General features: G+C 36.3%; 2 protein-coding genes across 2 annotated transcripts; both read right to left on the bottom strand.

Moving 5' to 3' along the window:
- Positions 1 to 5,009: 5,009 nt before the first annotated feature.
- Positions 5,010 to 5,988, bottom strand: LOC130727003 (histone H3.3-like). The gene is made up of 4 exons (XM_057578330.1): positions 5,917 to 5,988; positions 5,739 to 5,815; positions 5,540 to 5,630; positions 5,010 to 5,444 (listed from the first exon to the last, which is right to left on the bottom strand). The coding sequence occupies exons 1-4, from the start codon at positions 5,986 to 5,988 to the stop codon at positions 5,274 to 5,276; spliced, it is 411 nt and encodes a 136-aa protein (XP_057434313.1). The 3' UTR covers positions 5,010 to 5,273.
- An 11,050-nt stretch (positions 5,989 to 17,038) lies between these two features.
- LOC130727002 (mediator of RNA polymerase II transcription subunit 4-like) lies at positions 17,039 to 18,239 on the bottom strand. Its single transcript, XM_057578329.1, has one exon. The coding sequence runs from the start codon at positions 18,218 to 18,220 to the stop codon at positions 17,039 to 17,041; it is 1,182 nt and encodes a 393-aa protein (XP_057434312.1). The 5' UTR covers positions 18,221 to 18,239.
- Positions 18,240 to 18,549: the final 310 nt, after the last annotated feature.

Genomic DNA, 18,549 nt, shown 5'->3' with positions numbered 1-18,549 from the left:
CTATCCAAGTACAAAAGCAACTGTACCTTCCTGACGACCTACCTAACAGTCTCAGACACAGCAGAAGCTGGATTTTCCAGAACTGCCCTCCAACGGTAGCATTTCCCATGCAACGCTCAACCCTAATCCTTGGAGTATATAAAGAGGCTGAAGACTGAAAGAAATGGCTAGAAGCATTCACATACGCGCAAGACAAACTTAAATTCTTCTAAGCTTTCTTTCATCTGAAAATTCATTGAGTTTACTATTAGCTTTTTAGAAGCAAATCTCTTGTAAACAATTCTTTGATAAACAGTTTGTTTAGTTCCTTTAGGAGATCAAGGCTGATCGGATCCTAGAGAAGACTAAGAGAGTGAATCTTAGTGTGAGCTAAGTCAGTGTAATTGTTAGTCACTTGTAGGTTTCAAGTGCAGTTGTAACTCTTACCTGATTAGTGGATTGCCTTCATTCTAAGAAGGAAGAAATCACCTTAACGGGTGGACTGGAGTAGCTTGAGTGATTTATCAAGTGAACCAGGATAAAATCCTTGTGTGCTTTTCTATCTCTTATCTTTAGCACTTAAGTTCTCGAAAGATTTGTCAAAATCTTTAAGGTGGAAGTTTTATACTGAAAACGTTATTCAAACCCCCCCTTTCTACCGTTTTTCATACCTTCAAAAGTGACTTATAATAAGGGACATAGAGAGTATAATTGTAATAAGGGACAGGCTTCTATATCCCATCTGTCTGAAGAGGCAGCCGTGCCACCCCTTTCCTGGCCGTATATTTATTATTATATTAACTGAATGGTCCAGATTAGTTCAGGAAAATATTTATAGTATTGTCCTATATACTATTCATCTATTATACCTGGTCCTATATCATTTCTATCTTCATGTGAATGATCCCAAAGTTTCTCTAATCCAGTCTAGACCCTATCAGTTTTCATATCTTGGAATTAGTCCTAACTATATATACACAATACAAGCAATTTCAATCCTATGAGTGATTCCTTCTTCTATGAGACGTTTCCCTTCTCTGAGTCTTTGGAAAGCTCTTTTCCCTTTCTCATACAACTGACTGTAGATCTAAGCTTCTGCGTTCGTTCGACCCAGATCTACACAAGTTTTTAGCCACACCTTCTTTGTCAAAGGCATTAGCACTGGAATGCACCTACAGGCCCATCAAGGGCGACTAGTTATGGTGTTGAGTCACGCGTGTCAGATCTGATTTGTGGGCTATGAATTTGGCCCGCGTTTGGGAGCTGAGCCACGCATATTATATCGGAGCGTCTTTAGCGGGGTCGAGAGGTTCTATTCGATGGATTGTTTTGGCAACAGAAGGATTGGATTACTCTCTAATCATTTTAAGGTGAATTGTAGTCCCAAAAGTATGTTTTATATGTTGAACAATTCTGAACATACCCGCATAACGAATTCAGCAGGTCAACAGGTCAATCTACTAGGAAAACTAATTCTGGAACCTCGCCGGAGAAGAAACAGGGGGTGGCGGCCACAACGGAGTTTGTCGGCGAATAATGGACCACATTTTTTTATCAACATAATGGACCGCATAATAGCGTTATACGCCATAAAAATTGGGCCAGGGAAATGCAGGCCTGCTTCATATTTGATAAACACCAACAGGCCCAAGCTAAGGGAAAACATAATCATTGCAAGTCTGTCCACAAATTGTCTGAGCCAAGGAAATACAAGCCCAATACTAAAATTGTCAACATGGTCCAATACATCCATCAAATGCTCTATAAGCCAAATATATGGCCGATTAATGGGACTCATTGGCCATTCAGTGTACAAAAATTAAAACGGCCTCACCAGACTATTGGGCCGATTAATGGGCCAAACATGTAAATTGCACCGAAACTTTGGAGCTCAGTTGCAGATAGAGAGAGAAGAGGCATTGGACAAAAGTAAAAATATTGAGAAGTGGCATATCCTTACTGTTTGTCGGTACCAAGTAGAGAGAGGAGCAGGCTATCCTGTTGTTTCACGTGCTATTATTTATGCAGCATTATGAAATGACATGTTTCTTTTCTCCTTCCCGTGACTGACCTGACCATTGTCTGACTTGGCCATTACGGAAAAAAGAACATGACTAGTTTGACTCTTTGACTTGTTATTTAATGAAAATAGTGACAGAATATGAAGATATAATTTTTTTCGACACAAATTTCTCAGTGATCGAATTAGATTGCGACCAACCTTTTTCGTCACAAAACCTTAGTGAATTATATTAATTGAATTAGCGACGGAATGTTGAGAGGGGAACATCTGTCGCAAAATAATTGGCGATAGAATATTTCTTTTTTTGACGAATATTTTCTCTCATAGCATAATATACATGCCTTTGGAGAAAGATGAAATGGCGGAAGTATTTTGTCTATTTTTTTTATTGAGCAAAGCTGAAGTATTTTGTCTAAAGACGGATTTGTTCGTCTAGTTTTTCTTAAACCACGACTTTACCCTTCCTTTTTTTTTCTGGACTAACTCTTCATTGCATTTTAAGTGGGCCTTGCTGAATCAAAATGTTTAGTTTTTTTTTTCTGGTTATTCGACGTTTAATGTGGGCCGGTATTGTCCAAAAAAAAAGAATAGGTCGTTTTGTAATTAGCCCATTCAGTTGAGGTTTTTTCGTTAACATGCTTGACGACCCAGTTTTTTAATCATACTTCCATTTTTTTTTGTGCTTCACTCTAACTTAACATAATCTACTTTAGCTGATAATATAGTTCAATTAACCCTAGATTAAGAGCATAGATAGTTTGAATTGGTAACCTTAGTTTGTACAGTACTACAGTTTATTCAACATCGAGATTAGTAGATCGTTGGAAAAACCACCCCTAATTTATCTAGGAGTATTAGAGTTAGGCTAACCTTCGATAAAGAGTATAATTATAATAACTAACTTAGTAATTCAACTGAGAGTTTAACTTATTTAGTATTAACGTTACATTGTCATTAAGTTAACTAATGTTAGGTTAACAAGTCATTGAAAGGGATAGTCATAGTTTAACCTAGGTATTCAATAGTCCCTCCCCTCCACCAATGCTACCACGTCCGACATTTAACCAACACTCGTTTAATCAGACCATATATTAACTAACCCTAGCTTAATCAGGAGTATAGAATTACTAACATTAAGTTAAGTAGATCATTATAAGAGATAACCTCAGTTTATACGAGACAATAGAATAACCAACTTTGGGTTAAGATATTCATTAGGTTAACTAACCAGAATTTAACTCGCACTATACAATAACTAATAATTGTTTCAAATGGTCGTCATAATAGATGACATTCGTTTGTCGGGACAGTTGAACACCTAACATTGAGTTAATCGGGTCATATGGATAACTAAACTAGTCATCATGGGGTTGCTTGAAGGGTGTCGTAATTGTCTAGGGTTCAAATGGAGGAGTTCAATCATCACCAAGTTCATGGTAAAAGTTATGTATATGGATGTGATTACTCTCTATTCATCTTAATGTGAATTGTAGTTCCAAAAGTATGTTTTATTTGTTGAACTATTCTGAAAATAACCTCATAAACGAATTCAGAAGGTAAAACTACTACCACAACAATTACTGGAACAAATGTAAATAATTTGGAAATTCCAGATTTACGTCGTCGGAGAAGTCGAAGGTGTGGTGGCGGCCACGGCGGAGTTCGGGCCGGAGATGAATGGACCAGCCACAGTGATGTGGGATTCTTGTATAGAAACAAAGGTGGTGGAACCGTTGCAATCTGAGGCCAGACCTCGGAGAAAAACAAGTTTTCAAAGTTACATTTTCTGGAAAATTGATGTACGGTGGTGGTTGTCATGAACAAGATGAACAAGTTGAAGATTTAGCCCAAATCCTGTCCAATTCACCACATAAATTCAAGAAAATCCAAGGTTTGTAGGGATATGGGATTTCGAGATAGTTGGTGCAATCGTGTGAAGCTTCTGTAGATGGGATTTCGCGACATGGTATTTCGAGATCTGGAAATTGAACTCATCTATTGAAGCTCAGATGTAGTTAATCTCGTTTTGGGGTTACTTTAAGTTATGGATTTTCGCATTTTGGTTTAAACGGACGATACATGAGGAATTATTGATGATGATGATGAAGAACATGGTGATGAAGCCCAGATCTAAGTTAGATGACTAAATTTAAACTAGACCATATTATAGGGGTTGGATATGAAATTAAGGAGAAAAAGGGACCCAAAGTGAGTCTTAGAATTCATGTTTGAAATAGGCCCCTGGTGAATTTTCACTAAAGGTGCCAAAAATAAAATAACTATATTTTCAGTCCATTTTTTTCGGTGGTACCGCTGCCTCTCCAGACAGATGCGGTATCGAAGTTTTTCCCTTGTAATAAATATGGAAAAACTCAAAAACATGTGGCAGAAAGTCACGGCTACTGGTACAACATATTTTTATGTGTTGGGATGATGCCAAGATATTGTATTTATGATAACTAGAAATAAATCTCTTGTTCATTGCTAGAACTCAATATGTGCAAACTTGTTCATTTATGAAAACTTCCCATTTCTCTTCATCACAATTCCCAAAATATTATTACTAAACATTAAACAATGCAAATATCACAGCACTTTGTTGAGTGATCTCGTTGTAACTGGACCCCAGCATGCCTTCTTCAACATATAAAATTTCATGTAGCATCCTTCAACAAAATTTAATCAAATTCGAGAGCACCATAAAGGCTACATTCACCAATGAGGCTGAAGGGCCAAGCTAAAGTGCTAAACAATAAGCTGATAGAGGGCATTAATGTGCAAAATACACGGTTTATTGGTCAATCATTTTTGCTACATAACTACACTTTATGGAAAATATAACGCTTAATCAATTCATAACAGGATAATTGAAGGGAGTTTTCATGAAAAGGTTGACCACAATTTGAAGGAATGTGTTAGCTAGTTCTATTATGCAGACTTTTGTTTGAAAAACTATCGTATTCCCAAAACATGAACAAACAAGCATCATAATAAACTAGGTCCACTATCTTAGATGGTAACAAAAGGTTTTCAAATACAATTACCAAATGGCTGCATGTCCAGAAATTACGATAGCAATTCACAAAACCAGAGAACCAAACTCCACAATTACTAATAATTCGAGCTTCACAAAATATGGCAGTATTTTCCTACCACAATTTATGAGACTACAAGTAAACAACTATATCACTATTAAGCTTCAACAAAAAGAAATCTAAATAAATAAACACTTCCACAGCCACCCCATATGACCAGCACCAAACGTACCACATCAAATATGCTCACCACGAATCCTCCTTGCTAACTGGATATCCTTAGGCATGATAGTGACACGCTTAGCATGGATGGCGCACAGGTTGGTGTCCTCAAAGATTCCAACGAGGTATGCCTCAGCAGCTTCTTGCAATGCAAGGACAGCATGACTCTGGAAACGCAGGTCAGTCTGCAACCACAGGAAAAAATACATAACTTTAGTCACGATGATTAAGAAAAAAAAACACATAAGACCTGAATCTCACATTAGTAATTACACATTACCTTGAAGTCCTGAGCAATTTCACGAACCAACCTCTGGAAAGGGAGTTTCTTGATCAGCAGATCAGTACTCTTCTGGTACTTCCTAATCTCACTGTTCCATCAACAACAATTCAATTATTAGAAAACATAACAAAATCAAGAAAATGGAAACCCCAGTAAAACAATCAAATATAATGGATTCCAAAAAAGGGTCACCGACCGAAGAGCAACGGTTCCAGGACGGTAACGATGCGGCTTCTTGATCCCACCGATGGTTGGTACAGACTTTCGAGCAGCCTAAAGTAGAATAAACGAAATCATGAAACCGTTGGCCAAAATTTCAAGCACCCAATACAAATTTAGAGAATAAGGATTGAGGTGATGATTCCAAAACAAACCTTGGTTGCAAGCTGCTTCCTAGGAGCTTTTCCACCGCTTGACTTACGAGCAGTTTGCTTGGTACGAGCCATCTGTATATGTCAATGGCCGAAAAAATATTCAGAAAAACACAAGAAAGTAAAACTACAAACACAACCAGATAACAACATTTAAAGATCATGGACATTCTCGTCCCCTCAATCAAAACAATCATGACTACCGTTGAAACATAATTGTAACCTAATTCTTATATAAATCAAAAGTGTGAATAAAAACGATGAATTTGGCAAATAAAATTATCGTCGGCTCCAAGATAAAGGCACAGAGAACCCTAAAATTGGAAAAGAAGAATCAAGTAATTCAATCGTTACGCAATTAGAAAAGCATCTAATCATTCAAATTCAAATAGATAACAATAATGTAAAGCAAATCATCACAGCTGAAGAATCAGTAAACCCAATTCCCTAAATCTAGAAAAGACAGAACCCTAAAAGTGGAACAAATTGAAATATACCAAATTAGATTGCAGAATCAAACAATTCAATTGTTACGAAATTTGAAACACATCAAATCTTCATATAGAGAAAAATTATGTAAAACAAATTACGATAATGAACAATCAGTAAACCCTAATTTCCAAAATCCTGAAAGGAAAGAAAAAACTAACCTCGAAAGACTTTGATTCGTTCTTCTTCAAATTGAATTGAGGGGGGGAAAGGATCTAAATTTTTGCAAGGTTTGGTGATGAGGGCCTATATATAGTGGAGGCGTGGGTCAATGTTCGAATGCGTACAATTCACTCTCTTTGTTTGGGATCGGACGGTGAGTGAAGTGTTGAGTTGTGCTTTCTCGAATTTAATAAACGGCTGCGATGTCATTCAGGATACAAGAAACGGATCGTGAAGTCTAGTTGGAGCATTCCCATTGGTTCCTTTAATTAACAAATTGAAGTCTTTTTTTGTTTGGTTACCTTTGGAAGCTTGGAGTCTTTTTTAAGGAGAAAAAAAAAATTCCAATTAAAAAAAAGAAGTTAGTTGATACAAGTCAGAAAATTCAGGAAAATGAAATCTATTGGTACATTTGTTTTTAAAGTATCTATTGCTACATCCTTGTACCTTTTAATGCTATTCCAATTTTTTTAAATATAGATTGACCCACACTATTTTTTCTCATATATCATTTCTATTTTTTTCTTTATCTCTATATGCATTTTCTATCATATCACTTATATATCAATCATTTATTTATCTTCTCTTCAAATTTTATCAAAGTGGAAGTAAAATTTATACGGGAACACACTATAATTTTTTTTCACAAAAAAAAAACTATAATTTTTCTTTCTAAGAAATCCAAAATACCCCACCAGCCCATCACTTCCACAACTTACTATCTCCTTCACACATCCCTCTTCGTTTCTCTCTCTTTCTCTTTCACTTCCAATTCTTTCTCTTCTCAACTATTTCCCAACCCATAATTATTACCTTTAATATTAAGCATTTCTTCAACCTCAACTTCATCTTGAGTAAATATCAATCTTATTCTCTTCTCCATTTTGGTGTTTCATTTTTGTCTTCTCCACCATTACCATGTACTGATTTCGCGTTTTATTCTCTTCTTCATAATGCCACTCTTATGCATTTAAATGATGAATTATTTAATAGGATTGTGACGTATAAGTCACTTGAAAACAGTTTAATTCACCACTGTCACCATTACCCCTTGCACCACCATCGCCACTGCCACCGCCACTTCTAGAACCCCGTACCACCAGAACCACTGACACAACACCCTCTACCACCGCCCTACAACAGTGTTGCCGCCCCCACCACCATCATGCACTTCACTACCACCACCAAAAATAAAAGTAATGCATTTTGAATTAAAGATAATTGTTGTTAAAAAAATTGATTTTTATGGTATTTATCATTAACTCAATGCTTCACCAAACATATGATTGTATTAATTTAAATGATATAATAAATTATTCAGTGTATGACTAAACACTGAACATTACTCCCTCCGTTCCCCAAAGATTGTTGTTTAAGGTTCTGGATTTGTATGACTAAACACTGAACATTACTCCCTCCGTTCCACAGAGAGTAAGATGACAATTATTGATAGTATAATGTTACTAAAGTTCTCTTATTTAATTTTTCTAGTACCATGTGCAACTATTAATTATACGTAGATAGAGAAGAATGTAGTTAATGGAGAAGAGTTGTGGTTGGTTAATATGAAAAGTGACAAGTGAGAGAAAATGTATTAAATGAGGGCAAAGGTGGAAAAAATTAGCAAAAATGCATTGGATTTCTAAAACAACAAACATTTTGGAACATTGAAAGAAGGTCCAAAATAACAATATTTGTGAAATGGAGGGAGTATTTCATATCTTCTTTAGTCTCGAAATCATCTCTTGAATTGAAATCATCACCTGACTACATGTCTTCATCTAAACCTGCATCATTGATTTCCAAATCTTCAACAGAATCATACTCTTTGTTTGAATGAATTTGGAAATTAAAAATCCACGTTCGAGGTCCCCCAATGTTGAAGAAGTAAATATTACTAACCATTTCCGGGTATATTATGATAATATTTGAGTGATAAACATGCCAGGAAAAAATACAATGACCCGGTTCAAGATCCTTTGTATGCATTTGATGTTGGAACCATTAATGTAAAAAACTAATGTGAAACTGTAAAGGGTTAAATATACTTTTGGCCCTGAACTATAGCGAATTATTGGTATTTATCCCTGAATTAAATTTTCACTAAAATTCATCCCCTAATTTGTTGGCGTGTGAGATTTTAGTCCCTCAAGCCATTTGAATATAATGATTTTTAAAAATATAATGGTGATGTAGCATAACTTGTATGCATGGTAATATAATGATTTTTAAAAATAAAATATAAGAAATGGTAAGAATTAGCATAAAAACAACATACTAACAACTTTTTTATATAAAAATAGGCTTAAATACTCGGGAGGTCCCTGAAATTGTCTCTCGTACGAAAATAAGGCCCTAATTGTTATTTTTTCCCGATTCTGGATCCCTGGAACTTTTTTTAATCAGAATAAGTCCCTACTCGTATTTCGAGCTTATGTGGCTTAATTTTTGCTGAGTCAATATTTCCACGTGGCTTTTTGATTTTTTTTTAAATACACATGGATTAAAAAAATAAAAATAAACATTTAAATGTAAAATTAAAACCCTATTAACCCTAAATCCCAAAATCTAATTAAATCCAATAACCTTAAATCCCTAAATTCCCAACTCAAAAGATATATAAGTTTTATGAATCAAATATGATATTTGAACACAGAACGACGATTAGAGTTAGAATATATATGTTTTACCGAATTTTGGAAATTTTCCGGCGAGACCCGCCGGAGAAGACAGTGGTTGACGCCGGCGGTCAAGGCGGCGCTGCGAACGAGGTGTTGGGCCGACTTCGTCTCGTCCTCAGGAACTCAGTGGTGGTGGTCTCGTGGGCTGGGTCGTCACGGTTGAAGAGAAAAGGTCAGTTGCAGTCGGTTTCTTCTCGCCGGAATTTATGGAGCTTCTCGGTGTCTTCGTTTTAGCTTTGTTTTTTGTGATTTCTTCGCCCAGATCAGATATATGAAGGTTCAGGAGTATTTTGAACATGTTATTTCATGGTTTGGTTGAGAAATTCGTGAGGAAGAGGTGTGGATGATGCAAAACATGTGAAATAGAGAAAAGAGAGTTGAGAGAACGAGAGGGAGGGCGTGCGAAGGAAGGAGAGGAAGAGAAAAATCTCAGGCAGAGCTTAAACAAAGTGGGGGAAGGTTTCTGAGGTGAGGGGCGAGTTCCATGAATTTAGGGATTTAGGGTAATTGGATTTGTTTAGATTTTGGGATTTAGGGTTAATTAGGTAAATAGGGTTTCAATTTTACATTTAAATGTTTATTTTTATTTTTTAATCCATGTGTATTTTAAAAAAATCAAAAAGCCACGTGGAAATATTGACTCGGCAAAAATTAAGCCACATAATCTGGAAACACGAGTAGGGACCTATTCTGATTAAAAAAAATTCCAGGGATTCGGAATCGGAAAAAAATATTTTAGGGACTTATTTTCGTACGTGAGACAATTTCAGGGACCTCCAGAGTATTTATACAATAAAAATATTATGTAAATCTTTTATTACCTATGTTCCTTATTAACTGTACATTTTGAAGAAAAAAAATTGCGCCTATATATATCTGTCCACTTAGAGTTTCAAGAAAACATTAAATGATTTTTTTCAAGAAATACCCTTGCAGAAGCAATAAATGAGAAAAGATTGTATTCTAAAGGGTTAAATAGGAAAAATAAAACTTTCATGAAAACTAACAAAATTAATTGCATTTCTTAATATATGTGCTTCTTCTCTCTCTACATATAGGAACAGATGTAACGTAGTAATTTAAAAAAATAAAAATATGCCCTCTAAATTTTCTAATTTGAAACATAAAAATATGCCCTCCCAAGCCTTTCCCTCTAAATACCTCCAAAAAGTAACTCGCAATTCACAAACAATCCCTAAGAATCGGCTCTGGCTTTAAGATGATAATCCTGTGGAATGAAAAGCAATAAGAGATGCATGTTTTCCATCGATTAAGTTAAATGATTGATCCAATCTTATCCATTTTTGTTGGGGGAGACATGCAAGACACCAAGAAATATCGACACCACATCTTAACTCAAAACCTTAAGACATTAGGTTTATGCGTCACATCTCTTATAAAGTCTTCTCTCATCTATAATTAATCAATGTGGAACTCCAACTCCGCACTTGAATTCTCAACAAAAAAAATCCCCATATGGATGAACGCGATTCGATTTATATGTGGATGAATTGGTGTCATGAATAAATAATTTATTTTGCCAACCCATTACTGTCAATTATTCCCAAACAGTCTTTTTTATTCACATCTAATCAAAGCACTCTTCAAGATAGTTTGTACCATGCACCGAACAATTTATGAGTCATAATTAAAAAAGTTCAAGTCAAGACCAAAATGGAAAAACAAACAGGAAGACTCCCTACATTTTATCTTTCAAGGACCCCAGGCTCATCCTTACGTCACCAGTAAACATTAGAAACAACCTACCAGCAACCACTAAAGAAGTTTCCAAAATAGATAAACAGCATCATGCCAACATTTGATAGCTGTAATGTAATTAAGCACAATTATGCCATACAACAAACAATCATAAAATAGAGGAGCTATCAACTATTTTTCTTTTTATTCAGAGGTTTCAGATCAAAACATTAAGTATTAAACACATTAGCAAACTAAAAGAATCCAGAAATCATGAGATCAAAATGTCAATTAATTACATTTATCTTCTACTGTCTGAGTTTAAAGAGAAAAAGTAAAATAAGCAAATACATAAACAAAAAATTAGTTATCAACTAGAAAGCACGGACACATGAGAACAAAGGCGTGTCCGCGTGTCGGACAAGCGGATGACACGGACACGTGACCGACACGTGTCGGACACGTTTGCAACGTGTCTGAATTTTAAATTATTATTTCTCGGCTCAGACACGGCTCGGACACGGCTGAGACACGGCTTTGTAGAATGAGCCGACACACCGTTATGGCTGGACACATATATAGGACACTTGTGTCATTTTTTATTATTTTTTGATTTAAAAAAAAGATAAATTAAAAGTCAAACAAACTTTATCTTTATACCAAAAAAAAACAAACTTTATCTAATTAAAAATCAATTAAACCCTATCAAAAGCTCATAACGCACACACAAACAGAACACACAAAGTTCATGTTTTACGCTTCATCTTCTTCTGCAACTGCTACGAACGACAGTTTCATCTTCTTCCTCCGCCAGCGACGGCGGCAGTTGTTCTTCCTCAGCCAACGACGGCGACGATCGTCCTCTCTCCATCAGCGATCGTCCTCTCTCCATCGGCGTGCTTCTTTGTGGTCTTCTCTTTACTGTGAGCGTTTCATCTTCCTCCTACACCGGCGATGTGTTTTTCTCTGCCGAACCGTCGTTTCCTCCTTCCTCCTAGTATTCTCTGTCGCTTCCCTTCATTGTTTCTGGACAAAGGTAAGAACTTTATCACTTTAGGGTTTTATTGATTTTGTTTGCCAGTTGCTTATTTTGGGTCCTTTCATTGTATATGGGTTGGAAAGCTTCTCTTGTTCTACATGCCTCTGTTCTATGAATTTTTTCAACAAAAACTTTAATTTTTGCTACTCTGTTTCTTGTTTCATCAACCAAACAGCAAGTGTTTCTAATGTACATGCTATTTTTTGCACGCCAACAGCCCCATATTTCAATATATAATCAATTTGTTGATTAAAAAAACTTTGATTTTGCTGCTGATTTTCATTGCTAAGTTGAGTTTTCAAACATAACTTATGAATCATATTATATATATTGAATAACTTGTTAAGATTATGCTGCTGATTTCATAAGTTTATATGAGATAAATAGCATTAGCAGTTTGTAATTTTAGCCCCATATATATGAGAGCATGATCAGATTATGGCATTATGCTTATGCTGTTGATTTTTGTCCAGTTTTCTACTTTCCCTAAATTTGTGTTTGTTTAAAATCATGATAGAAATGGCTTCTTCAAGTCAAGTTGACCAAGGGGATGTCACCAAGCCTCTAAATAACTTTGTAACAAAGACAAAAGGACCAGGAGTTTGGGGTGGGAATTTTAAAGTCCAATGCAAGCTCTGTAACAAAATCTTTCATGGATCTTACACTAGAGTCAGAGCTCATCTATTGAAGATTCCAAGACAGGGTGTTGGATTTTGTGACAAGCTAACACAAGCTAAGCTTATTGATATGCATAAATTAGACAATGAGGCTACACTTATGATTGAGAAGTCAAAAACCAAAACAGCATCTTTGCCCCCGCTTTCTAGTGAGAGTCCTACTGCTGATCCTAAACAGAGGAAGACATCTGGAGCTCTTGAAAATGCATTCAATATGCAAGGTAGAGAGACACTTGATTATGAAATTGCTAGAATGTTTTATTCTTCTGGATTGCCATTTCATTTTGCAAGAAATCCCCATTACAAAAAGGCATTTGCTTTTGCATGCAATAATTTTATAAGTGGATATCAACCTCCTGGTTATAACAAGTTGAGAACAACCTTGCTAGAAAATGAAAGAAGACATGTGGACAAGCTATTGGAGCCAATTAGGAATTCATGGAGCCAAAAAGGGGTGACTATTGTTAGTGATGGATGGAGTGATCCACAAAGGAGACCCCTTATCAATTTTATGGCTGTCACGGAGAGTGGGCCTATGTTCTTAAAAGCTGTAGATTAATCAGATGAGGTAAAAGATAAAGATTTCATTGCCAAAAAGATTGTTGTTACTTTTTGTTGTCTGCATTTTGTCAAAAACAACCTGATGTCGAAGCGGATGCCTTGACATCTGATTTAGTGAAGCTAGGACATCAGTCCTTTGCTTGGAACGTGTTTGTGGGCCCTTGAAGATTTTATGAAGATATGTTTTGTAGTTACTTGAGGATCAAGTAGCTGTACCAGAAGGGTTTTTATTTGTGGGTTGTTATTTGTTTAAACAATCTTCGTTAAAATATTTGTTTTTATCTTTACTTTTGAAAAACGCAACAATATCTTGGAGATTCAGTTTTGATTTGTTTTGTTGTTGCAATCTGTTACTTCAGCCCAAGCAAACCCTAGTGCCTATGCTACTGCTGCTGAAGTATATACAAGTAGACTACTGAAGCTAATAGAGAAAGATCAAGTGTTTTAGGGTTGTTCATTATTCTTTGTCCTTGTTTCTTATGAACAAACTTTGCTCCCTGATTCTATAAAGCAAAGTTGTGTTCTGTGTTCTTTGATTCTTAAAACTCTGATTGTTGATTGTTTGTTACCAATCACTGTGGCAGTGATTGAGAGAAAGGGAGAGGGACTCTCATACTTAGATTGAGATACTAAGTAGAAATACACTGGGTAGATTAGGATGTGAACTATGAACTGTGGTGTTCATGAGTGTCTGTAATTCCTGAATCTTGAGATAGTGGATTTCCTTCTTTGGGTGCAAACCCTCCAGACGTAGGTGAAATTTCACCGAACTGGGTTACTAATCGCTTGTCTTCTTCTTTATTATTTTGCTGGTTTTGTTACTGTTAGTCAGTTGTCGAACTGGTTGTCCCAGCATCGCGTAGAACATTTGTCCTGTGCGAGAACCAGAATTACAAAGATAAGAGAGGTTATAATAGAAGTTGGACCCTCAAATGTGGTGCAAGTTGTGACTGATAATGCACCTGTGTGTAGGGCAGCAGGTTTAATTATTGAATCTGAGTTTCCTTCTATTTATTGGACTCCTTGTGTTGTGCACGCCCTTAACCTTGCTTTGAAGAATATATGTGCAGCCAAGAATACGGAGAGAAACAGTACTGTTTACGAAGAATGTTCTTGGATCACAAAAATTGCTGAAGATGTTATGCTTATCATGAACTTCATCATGTGCCACTCTATGAGATTATCAATCTTCCATTCTTTCAATTCCTTGAAGTTGATTTCCATTGCTCCAACGAGATTTGCCTCCACAATAGTGATGCTCAAGAGGTTTAGGGAATTAAAGAAAGGGCTTCAAGAGATGGTCATTAGTGACAAATGGAATTCTTACAAGGATGATGATGTTGAAAAGGCCAAACTTTGTAAGGGAAAAATTGTTGGATGTTAGTTGGTGGGATAAGGTTGATTACATTCTTTCATTCACTAGTCCAATCTATGATGTCCTAAGAAAAATGGATACAGATGCTTCAACTCTCCATGTAGTATATGAAATGTGGGATTCAATGATTGAAAACGTAAGGAAAGTCATATACAAGTATGAAAGAAAGACGGAGTCGGAGGTATCAACCTTTTATGAGGTAGTGCACTCCATATTAGTTGATCAATGGACTAAGAGTAGAACAAGTTGCTCATGGTGCTCATGCTCCTCTATTACAACAAGCTGCTCTTAAGTTACTTGGGCAGCCATGTTCATCTTCATGTAGTGAAAGAAATTGGAGCACATACTCTTTCATTCATTCTTTGAAGAGAAATAAGATGACACCCGAAAGAGCTAAAGATTTAGTATTTATTCATAGCAATCTCCGGCTTATTTCAAGAAGTTCTCCACAATACCATGAAGGGGAAACCAAGATGTGGGATATAGCGGGAGATGCGTTTGAATTTCTTGATGAGGGTGGATGTGGAATACTTGAAGTTGCTAATTTATCACTTGATGAACCGGAGCTAGAGGCTATATTTTTCAATGATGATGGTGGTCAAGAAGGAGGAGCAAGCCACTAGATAGATTAACTCTTTTATTTTATGGAGACAAAGTTCTTAACTTGCAAAATGAGACTTCTTAGTATTTCTTTTTGGTAAAGCTCATTGACATAAGATTGAAGTTTTAAGTTTTTAATTGTAATGACATTAACTTGTGTTTTAACTTTGAGAATGTTTGAAGCACATACTCTTTGTGTTTTGAAGCTCCTTGGTGCTTCTTCCTTGCTTTTCTTGGTCTGTGTTTTACTGCTACTGTTTTAGATTTGTTAATTCCCTTTTTGTGTTTTTATTTTCCTTTGTTCCTTGCTGGTTATTAGTTTACTAGGAAAAACTTTGTTCCCAAGGCTCCCCTTTATCAATACATGTTCTTGAAACTTTGGGAAAGTTATATATAAACTTTTACTTGTCTAATGTTCTCTTAATTTTGTGATCAAATTTTCATGTTGCTTTTTTTAATATATATATATATATATATATATATTAGCATATTAGCCGTGTCCCCGTATCCTATTTTTTGGAGTTTTGTCGTGTCGGCGTTCCCGCCCGTGTCTGTGTCCGAGTCCGTGCTTCATAGGTTACCGACCACCAATGGGTAATTTTCTCAAATTGACAGATGTAGCTAGATGACTAGGTGAGCTTCAACTCCTTCCCCATATTTCACCGTTCTAAGCCTTTTCCATTCTCTCCGGTACCCTTCCTACGTGTGTAACATGCATGGGTGTCGAATCCAAGTGAGTGTCGGTATGCTCTGTGCATCACTCATGGAGACAAAGTAGTCCTTTGATATACATCATCTAAAAAAAGTGTCTGAGTATGTGATGTCAAAAAAAAAGGGTGACAGTAAATAAATGTACTTGTGATTAAGGTGGATGCTTGGGGGTGTGGGAAAAGGGTGAGTGGGTGAGAATTTAGTGCTTGAGAAATGTGCAGATCATTGACAATGGTGTTAATTGATGAATGAAGTTAAACAATGAAAGGTAAATCAGTAAAGCAACCTCTGCAGTTGGTAAAAGAATGAAAAATTATGTTGTGCAAATTGAGTTATAAGAGTCTCTATCAGAATGAGTATCTATGTGAGAGAAATGGTTACTAACTTGATACTATTACATGTGATTTTGTGATGTGTAGAGGGAGGAATAATTGGGTGAGGAATATGCTAGTAAGAGGAGTAAAATTCTCAAGAATGAAATTTATTTATTGATATGGTTATTCATTGTGGGTTCGTTAACTCTATTAGTCGACCCCATATACTCAGAAAAGGTCTGGTTGTTATATTCAATGTGTCACTTTCCAAACTTTAATTTTTATGAACGAGACAAAAACAGGTTTTCAGTGTGCCTTAGATAGAGTTTTTCATTTGTTAATGTAAATATGCTAATCATCAGAACCAAATTAAATTAGGCTCTGATATAATAGTGTAATTTATTATTAGAATACACTGTCGTCTTTATAAAATATCTATGTAGCTTGAAAAACTCAAACCTCTACTTGTATAAATGTAGTGCTTATTGAAATATTTTATTAAGCAAGGATATGCTTTCTGCTTTGTAGAGCCTACAATATAACCATAAACACGAAGAGTCCTTAGCGGAGCATTGTGTTGACTTGACTCAACACCAAAAAGATCTACTAGGTAATGACAACTAACATGATATATAACGTAGGCCAGTGACATAATTATCAAGTATCAACTGCAGAATGAATAACTATAGGGGGAAAATAAATGTTGAAAATTCACATTGATCATGCATTCCCAACTATTTTAAATTACAAAGAAACATCTTAATCAAAATTTCTCACCTGTAAAGTTCACAATTTGAGATGATCAGTTATCTGAGTTCTCATTCTTCATCATCAGAGCTGGCTTCATCACTACTATAATCACTACTATAACTTCCTCCAAGATCCAAATTAACTGGCTGCACTTGAATAACTTCAGGCTGCTTGGGCTGAGGAATGTGAGGATGTAATTTTTGTTCCTCAAATCTTGGTACTGGAATAGAATCCATCGGAGGCAACGGCACAGGATCCCCTGGTTTCCACCCAGGCGGAGGCTGAATTGGTATATCAATAGGCAGTTGTACAAGCATTCCAGGCTTCCAACCAGGTGGCACAGTAAAATTTGGAGGAAGCATCCCTTGAATTGCAGGAAAATTCGCAATAGGATTTGTATCAACAGTTTGTTGAGGTGGAGGTTCCATAATAGCCTCAAATGTTTTGTCCTTGGTTTCAACTGTTTTAGGCAATCCAATATCAAGGTCTGCAAAATTATATAACTGTGAAGCTCTCATTTGCTCTTCTTGTGGTGCAGGTGGCAATGCACCATGGAGAGAAGCCTTCCCAGCTCCAAATTCCGGTGGAGCAAAAGTCATATAACTTACACGATGAGCATATGACAATATATCTGAAAACTTCAGCAGGGATGATACAGTCGAGGAAGCCAAAGAATCATTTTCATTGATACCTCCTAATTTCATTCTCTTATTGTGGCAATAATCAGAGTAGTCATCAACAAGTATGTCAAGTCCTCGCTCAATATCTTTGAATTTGTTGACAAATGCAAGAAGTGCCAAATCTTTCGAGCAAATTTCCTGGTCAATCTTCTGCTTAGAATCCTGTAGATCAAGAATTTCTTGGAGTTCAGCAACTGCTTCAACAATTTGGGTTTGAAGGACGGTGAAAAGTGAAATAATTTCTTTGGTGGTGGAAGGAGAAGACTCAAGCGGGCTAGATAAATGTGCTTGGGCCTGGGAAGGAAGGAAGGTTGGGAATGATCCACGAAATGCAGTGACCCAAAGGGGCCTCTTGGATGATGTTTCAAAGAGCTTAGATGCTGAGGAAGCCATTTGAAGAAGAAGTGCTTGTGCTCTAGGGAGGGGTGGGAGAAGAGAGAGTAAAGCAGTGTGATGATGATGGGTCTGTGAAGGAAGGGGCTTTTGAGGGGTAGGGTTTGAAATCGACGGTGAGTTAGGGTTAGCAAGGCCTAGCCGCACAGGGGATTGTGCAATTTGGTGTTGAAGCATTTTGTATCAACCACTCTTATCCTTTTCAATACTCCTGTATCAATTCATCAAATGATTTATAATCAACCGAATGGCATGAATCCGGGCTTAGAAATCAATAGCTAAAGAAGACACATATTTAAGTAAAAAAGAAAGCAAAACTACCTAAATATATAATCCCATGTTGCAGGATATGCTACCAGAATATATACCTTGAAAGTTGCAGAATCAATTGTTTCAACTGGTAAAGCTGTCAGGGCTCTTCGGAATCCAGGTATTTCTTTCTTATTCGGGGAGGCTGTGTCCTCAAGTAAAATGCATAAAAGAAGACAGAAAATACATGAATTAGA

Source organism: Lotus japonicus, chromosome 6, assembly GCF_012489685.1.
Source record: "Lotus japonicus ecotype B-129 chromosome 6, LjGifu_v1.2".
NCBI classification, from domain to species: domain Eukaryota; kingdom Viridiplantae; phylum Streptophyta; class Magnoliopsida; order Fabales; family Fabaceae; genus Lotus; species Lotus japonicus.
This window is presented reverse-complemented; position numbering and strand designations above follow the sequence as displayed.

What these genes read in the sequence shown, in the direction of transcription:
- LOC130727003 (XM_057578330.1), bottom strand. Translation starts at nt 5,988, where the DNA reads ATGGCTCGTACCAAGCAAACTGCTCGTAAGTCAAGCGGTGGAAAAGCT. An exon ending in GGAAGCAGCTTGCAACCAAG is followed by an intron (nt 5,816 to 5,916) that starts GTTTGTTTTGGA and finishes ATTCTACTTTAG; the next exon opens with GCTGCTCGAAAGTCTGTACC. An exon ending in AAATTGCTCAGGACTTCAAG is followed by an intron (nt 5,445 to 5,539) that starts GTAATGTGTAAT and finishes CTGTGGTTGCAG; the next exon opens with ACTGACCTGCGTTTCCAGAG.
- LOC130727002 (XM_057578329.1), bottom strand. Translation starts at nt 18,220, where the DNA reads ATGCTTCAACACCAAATTGCACAATCCCCTGTGCGGCTAGGCCTTGCT.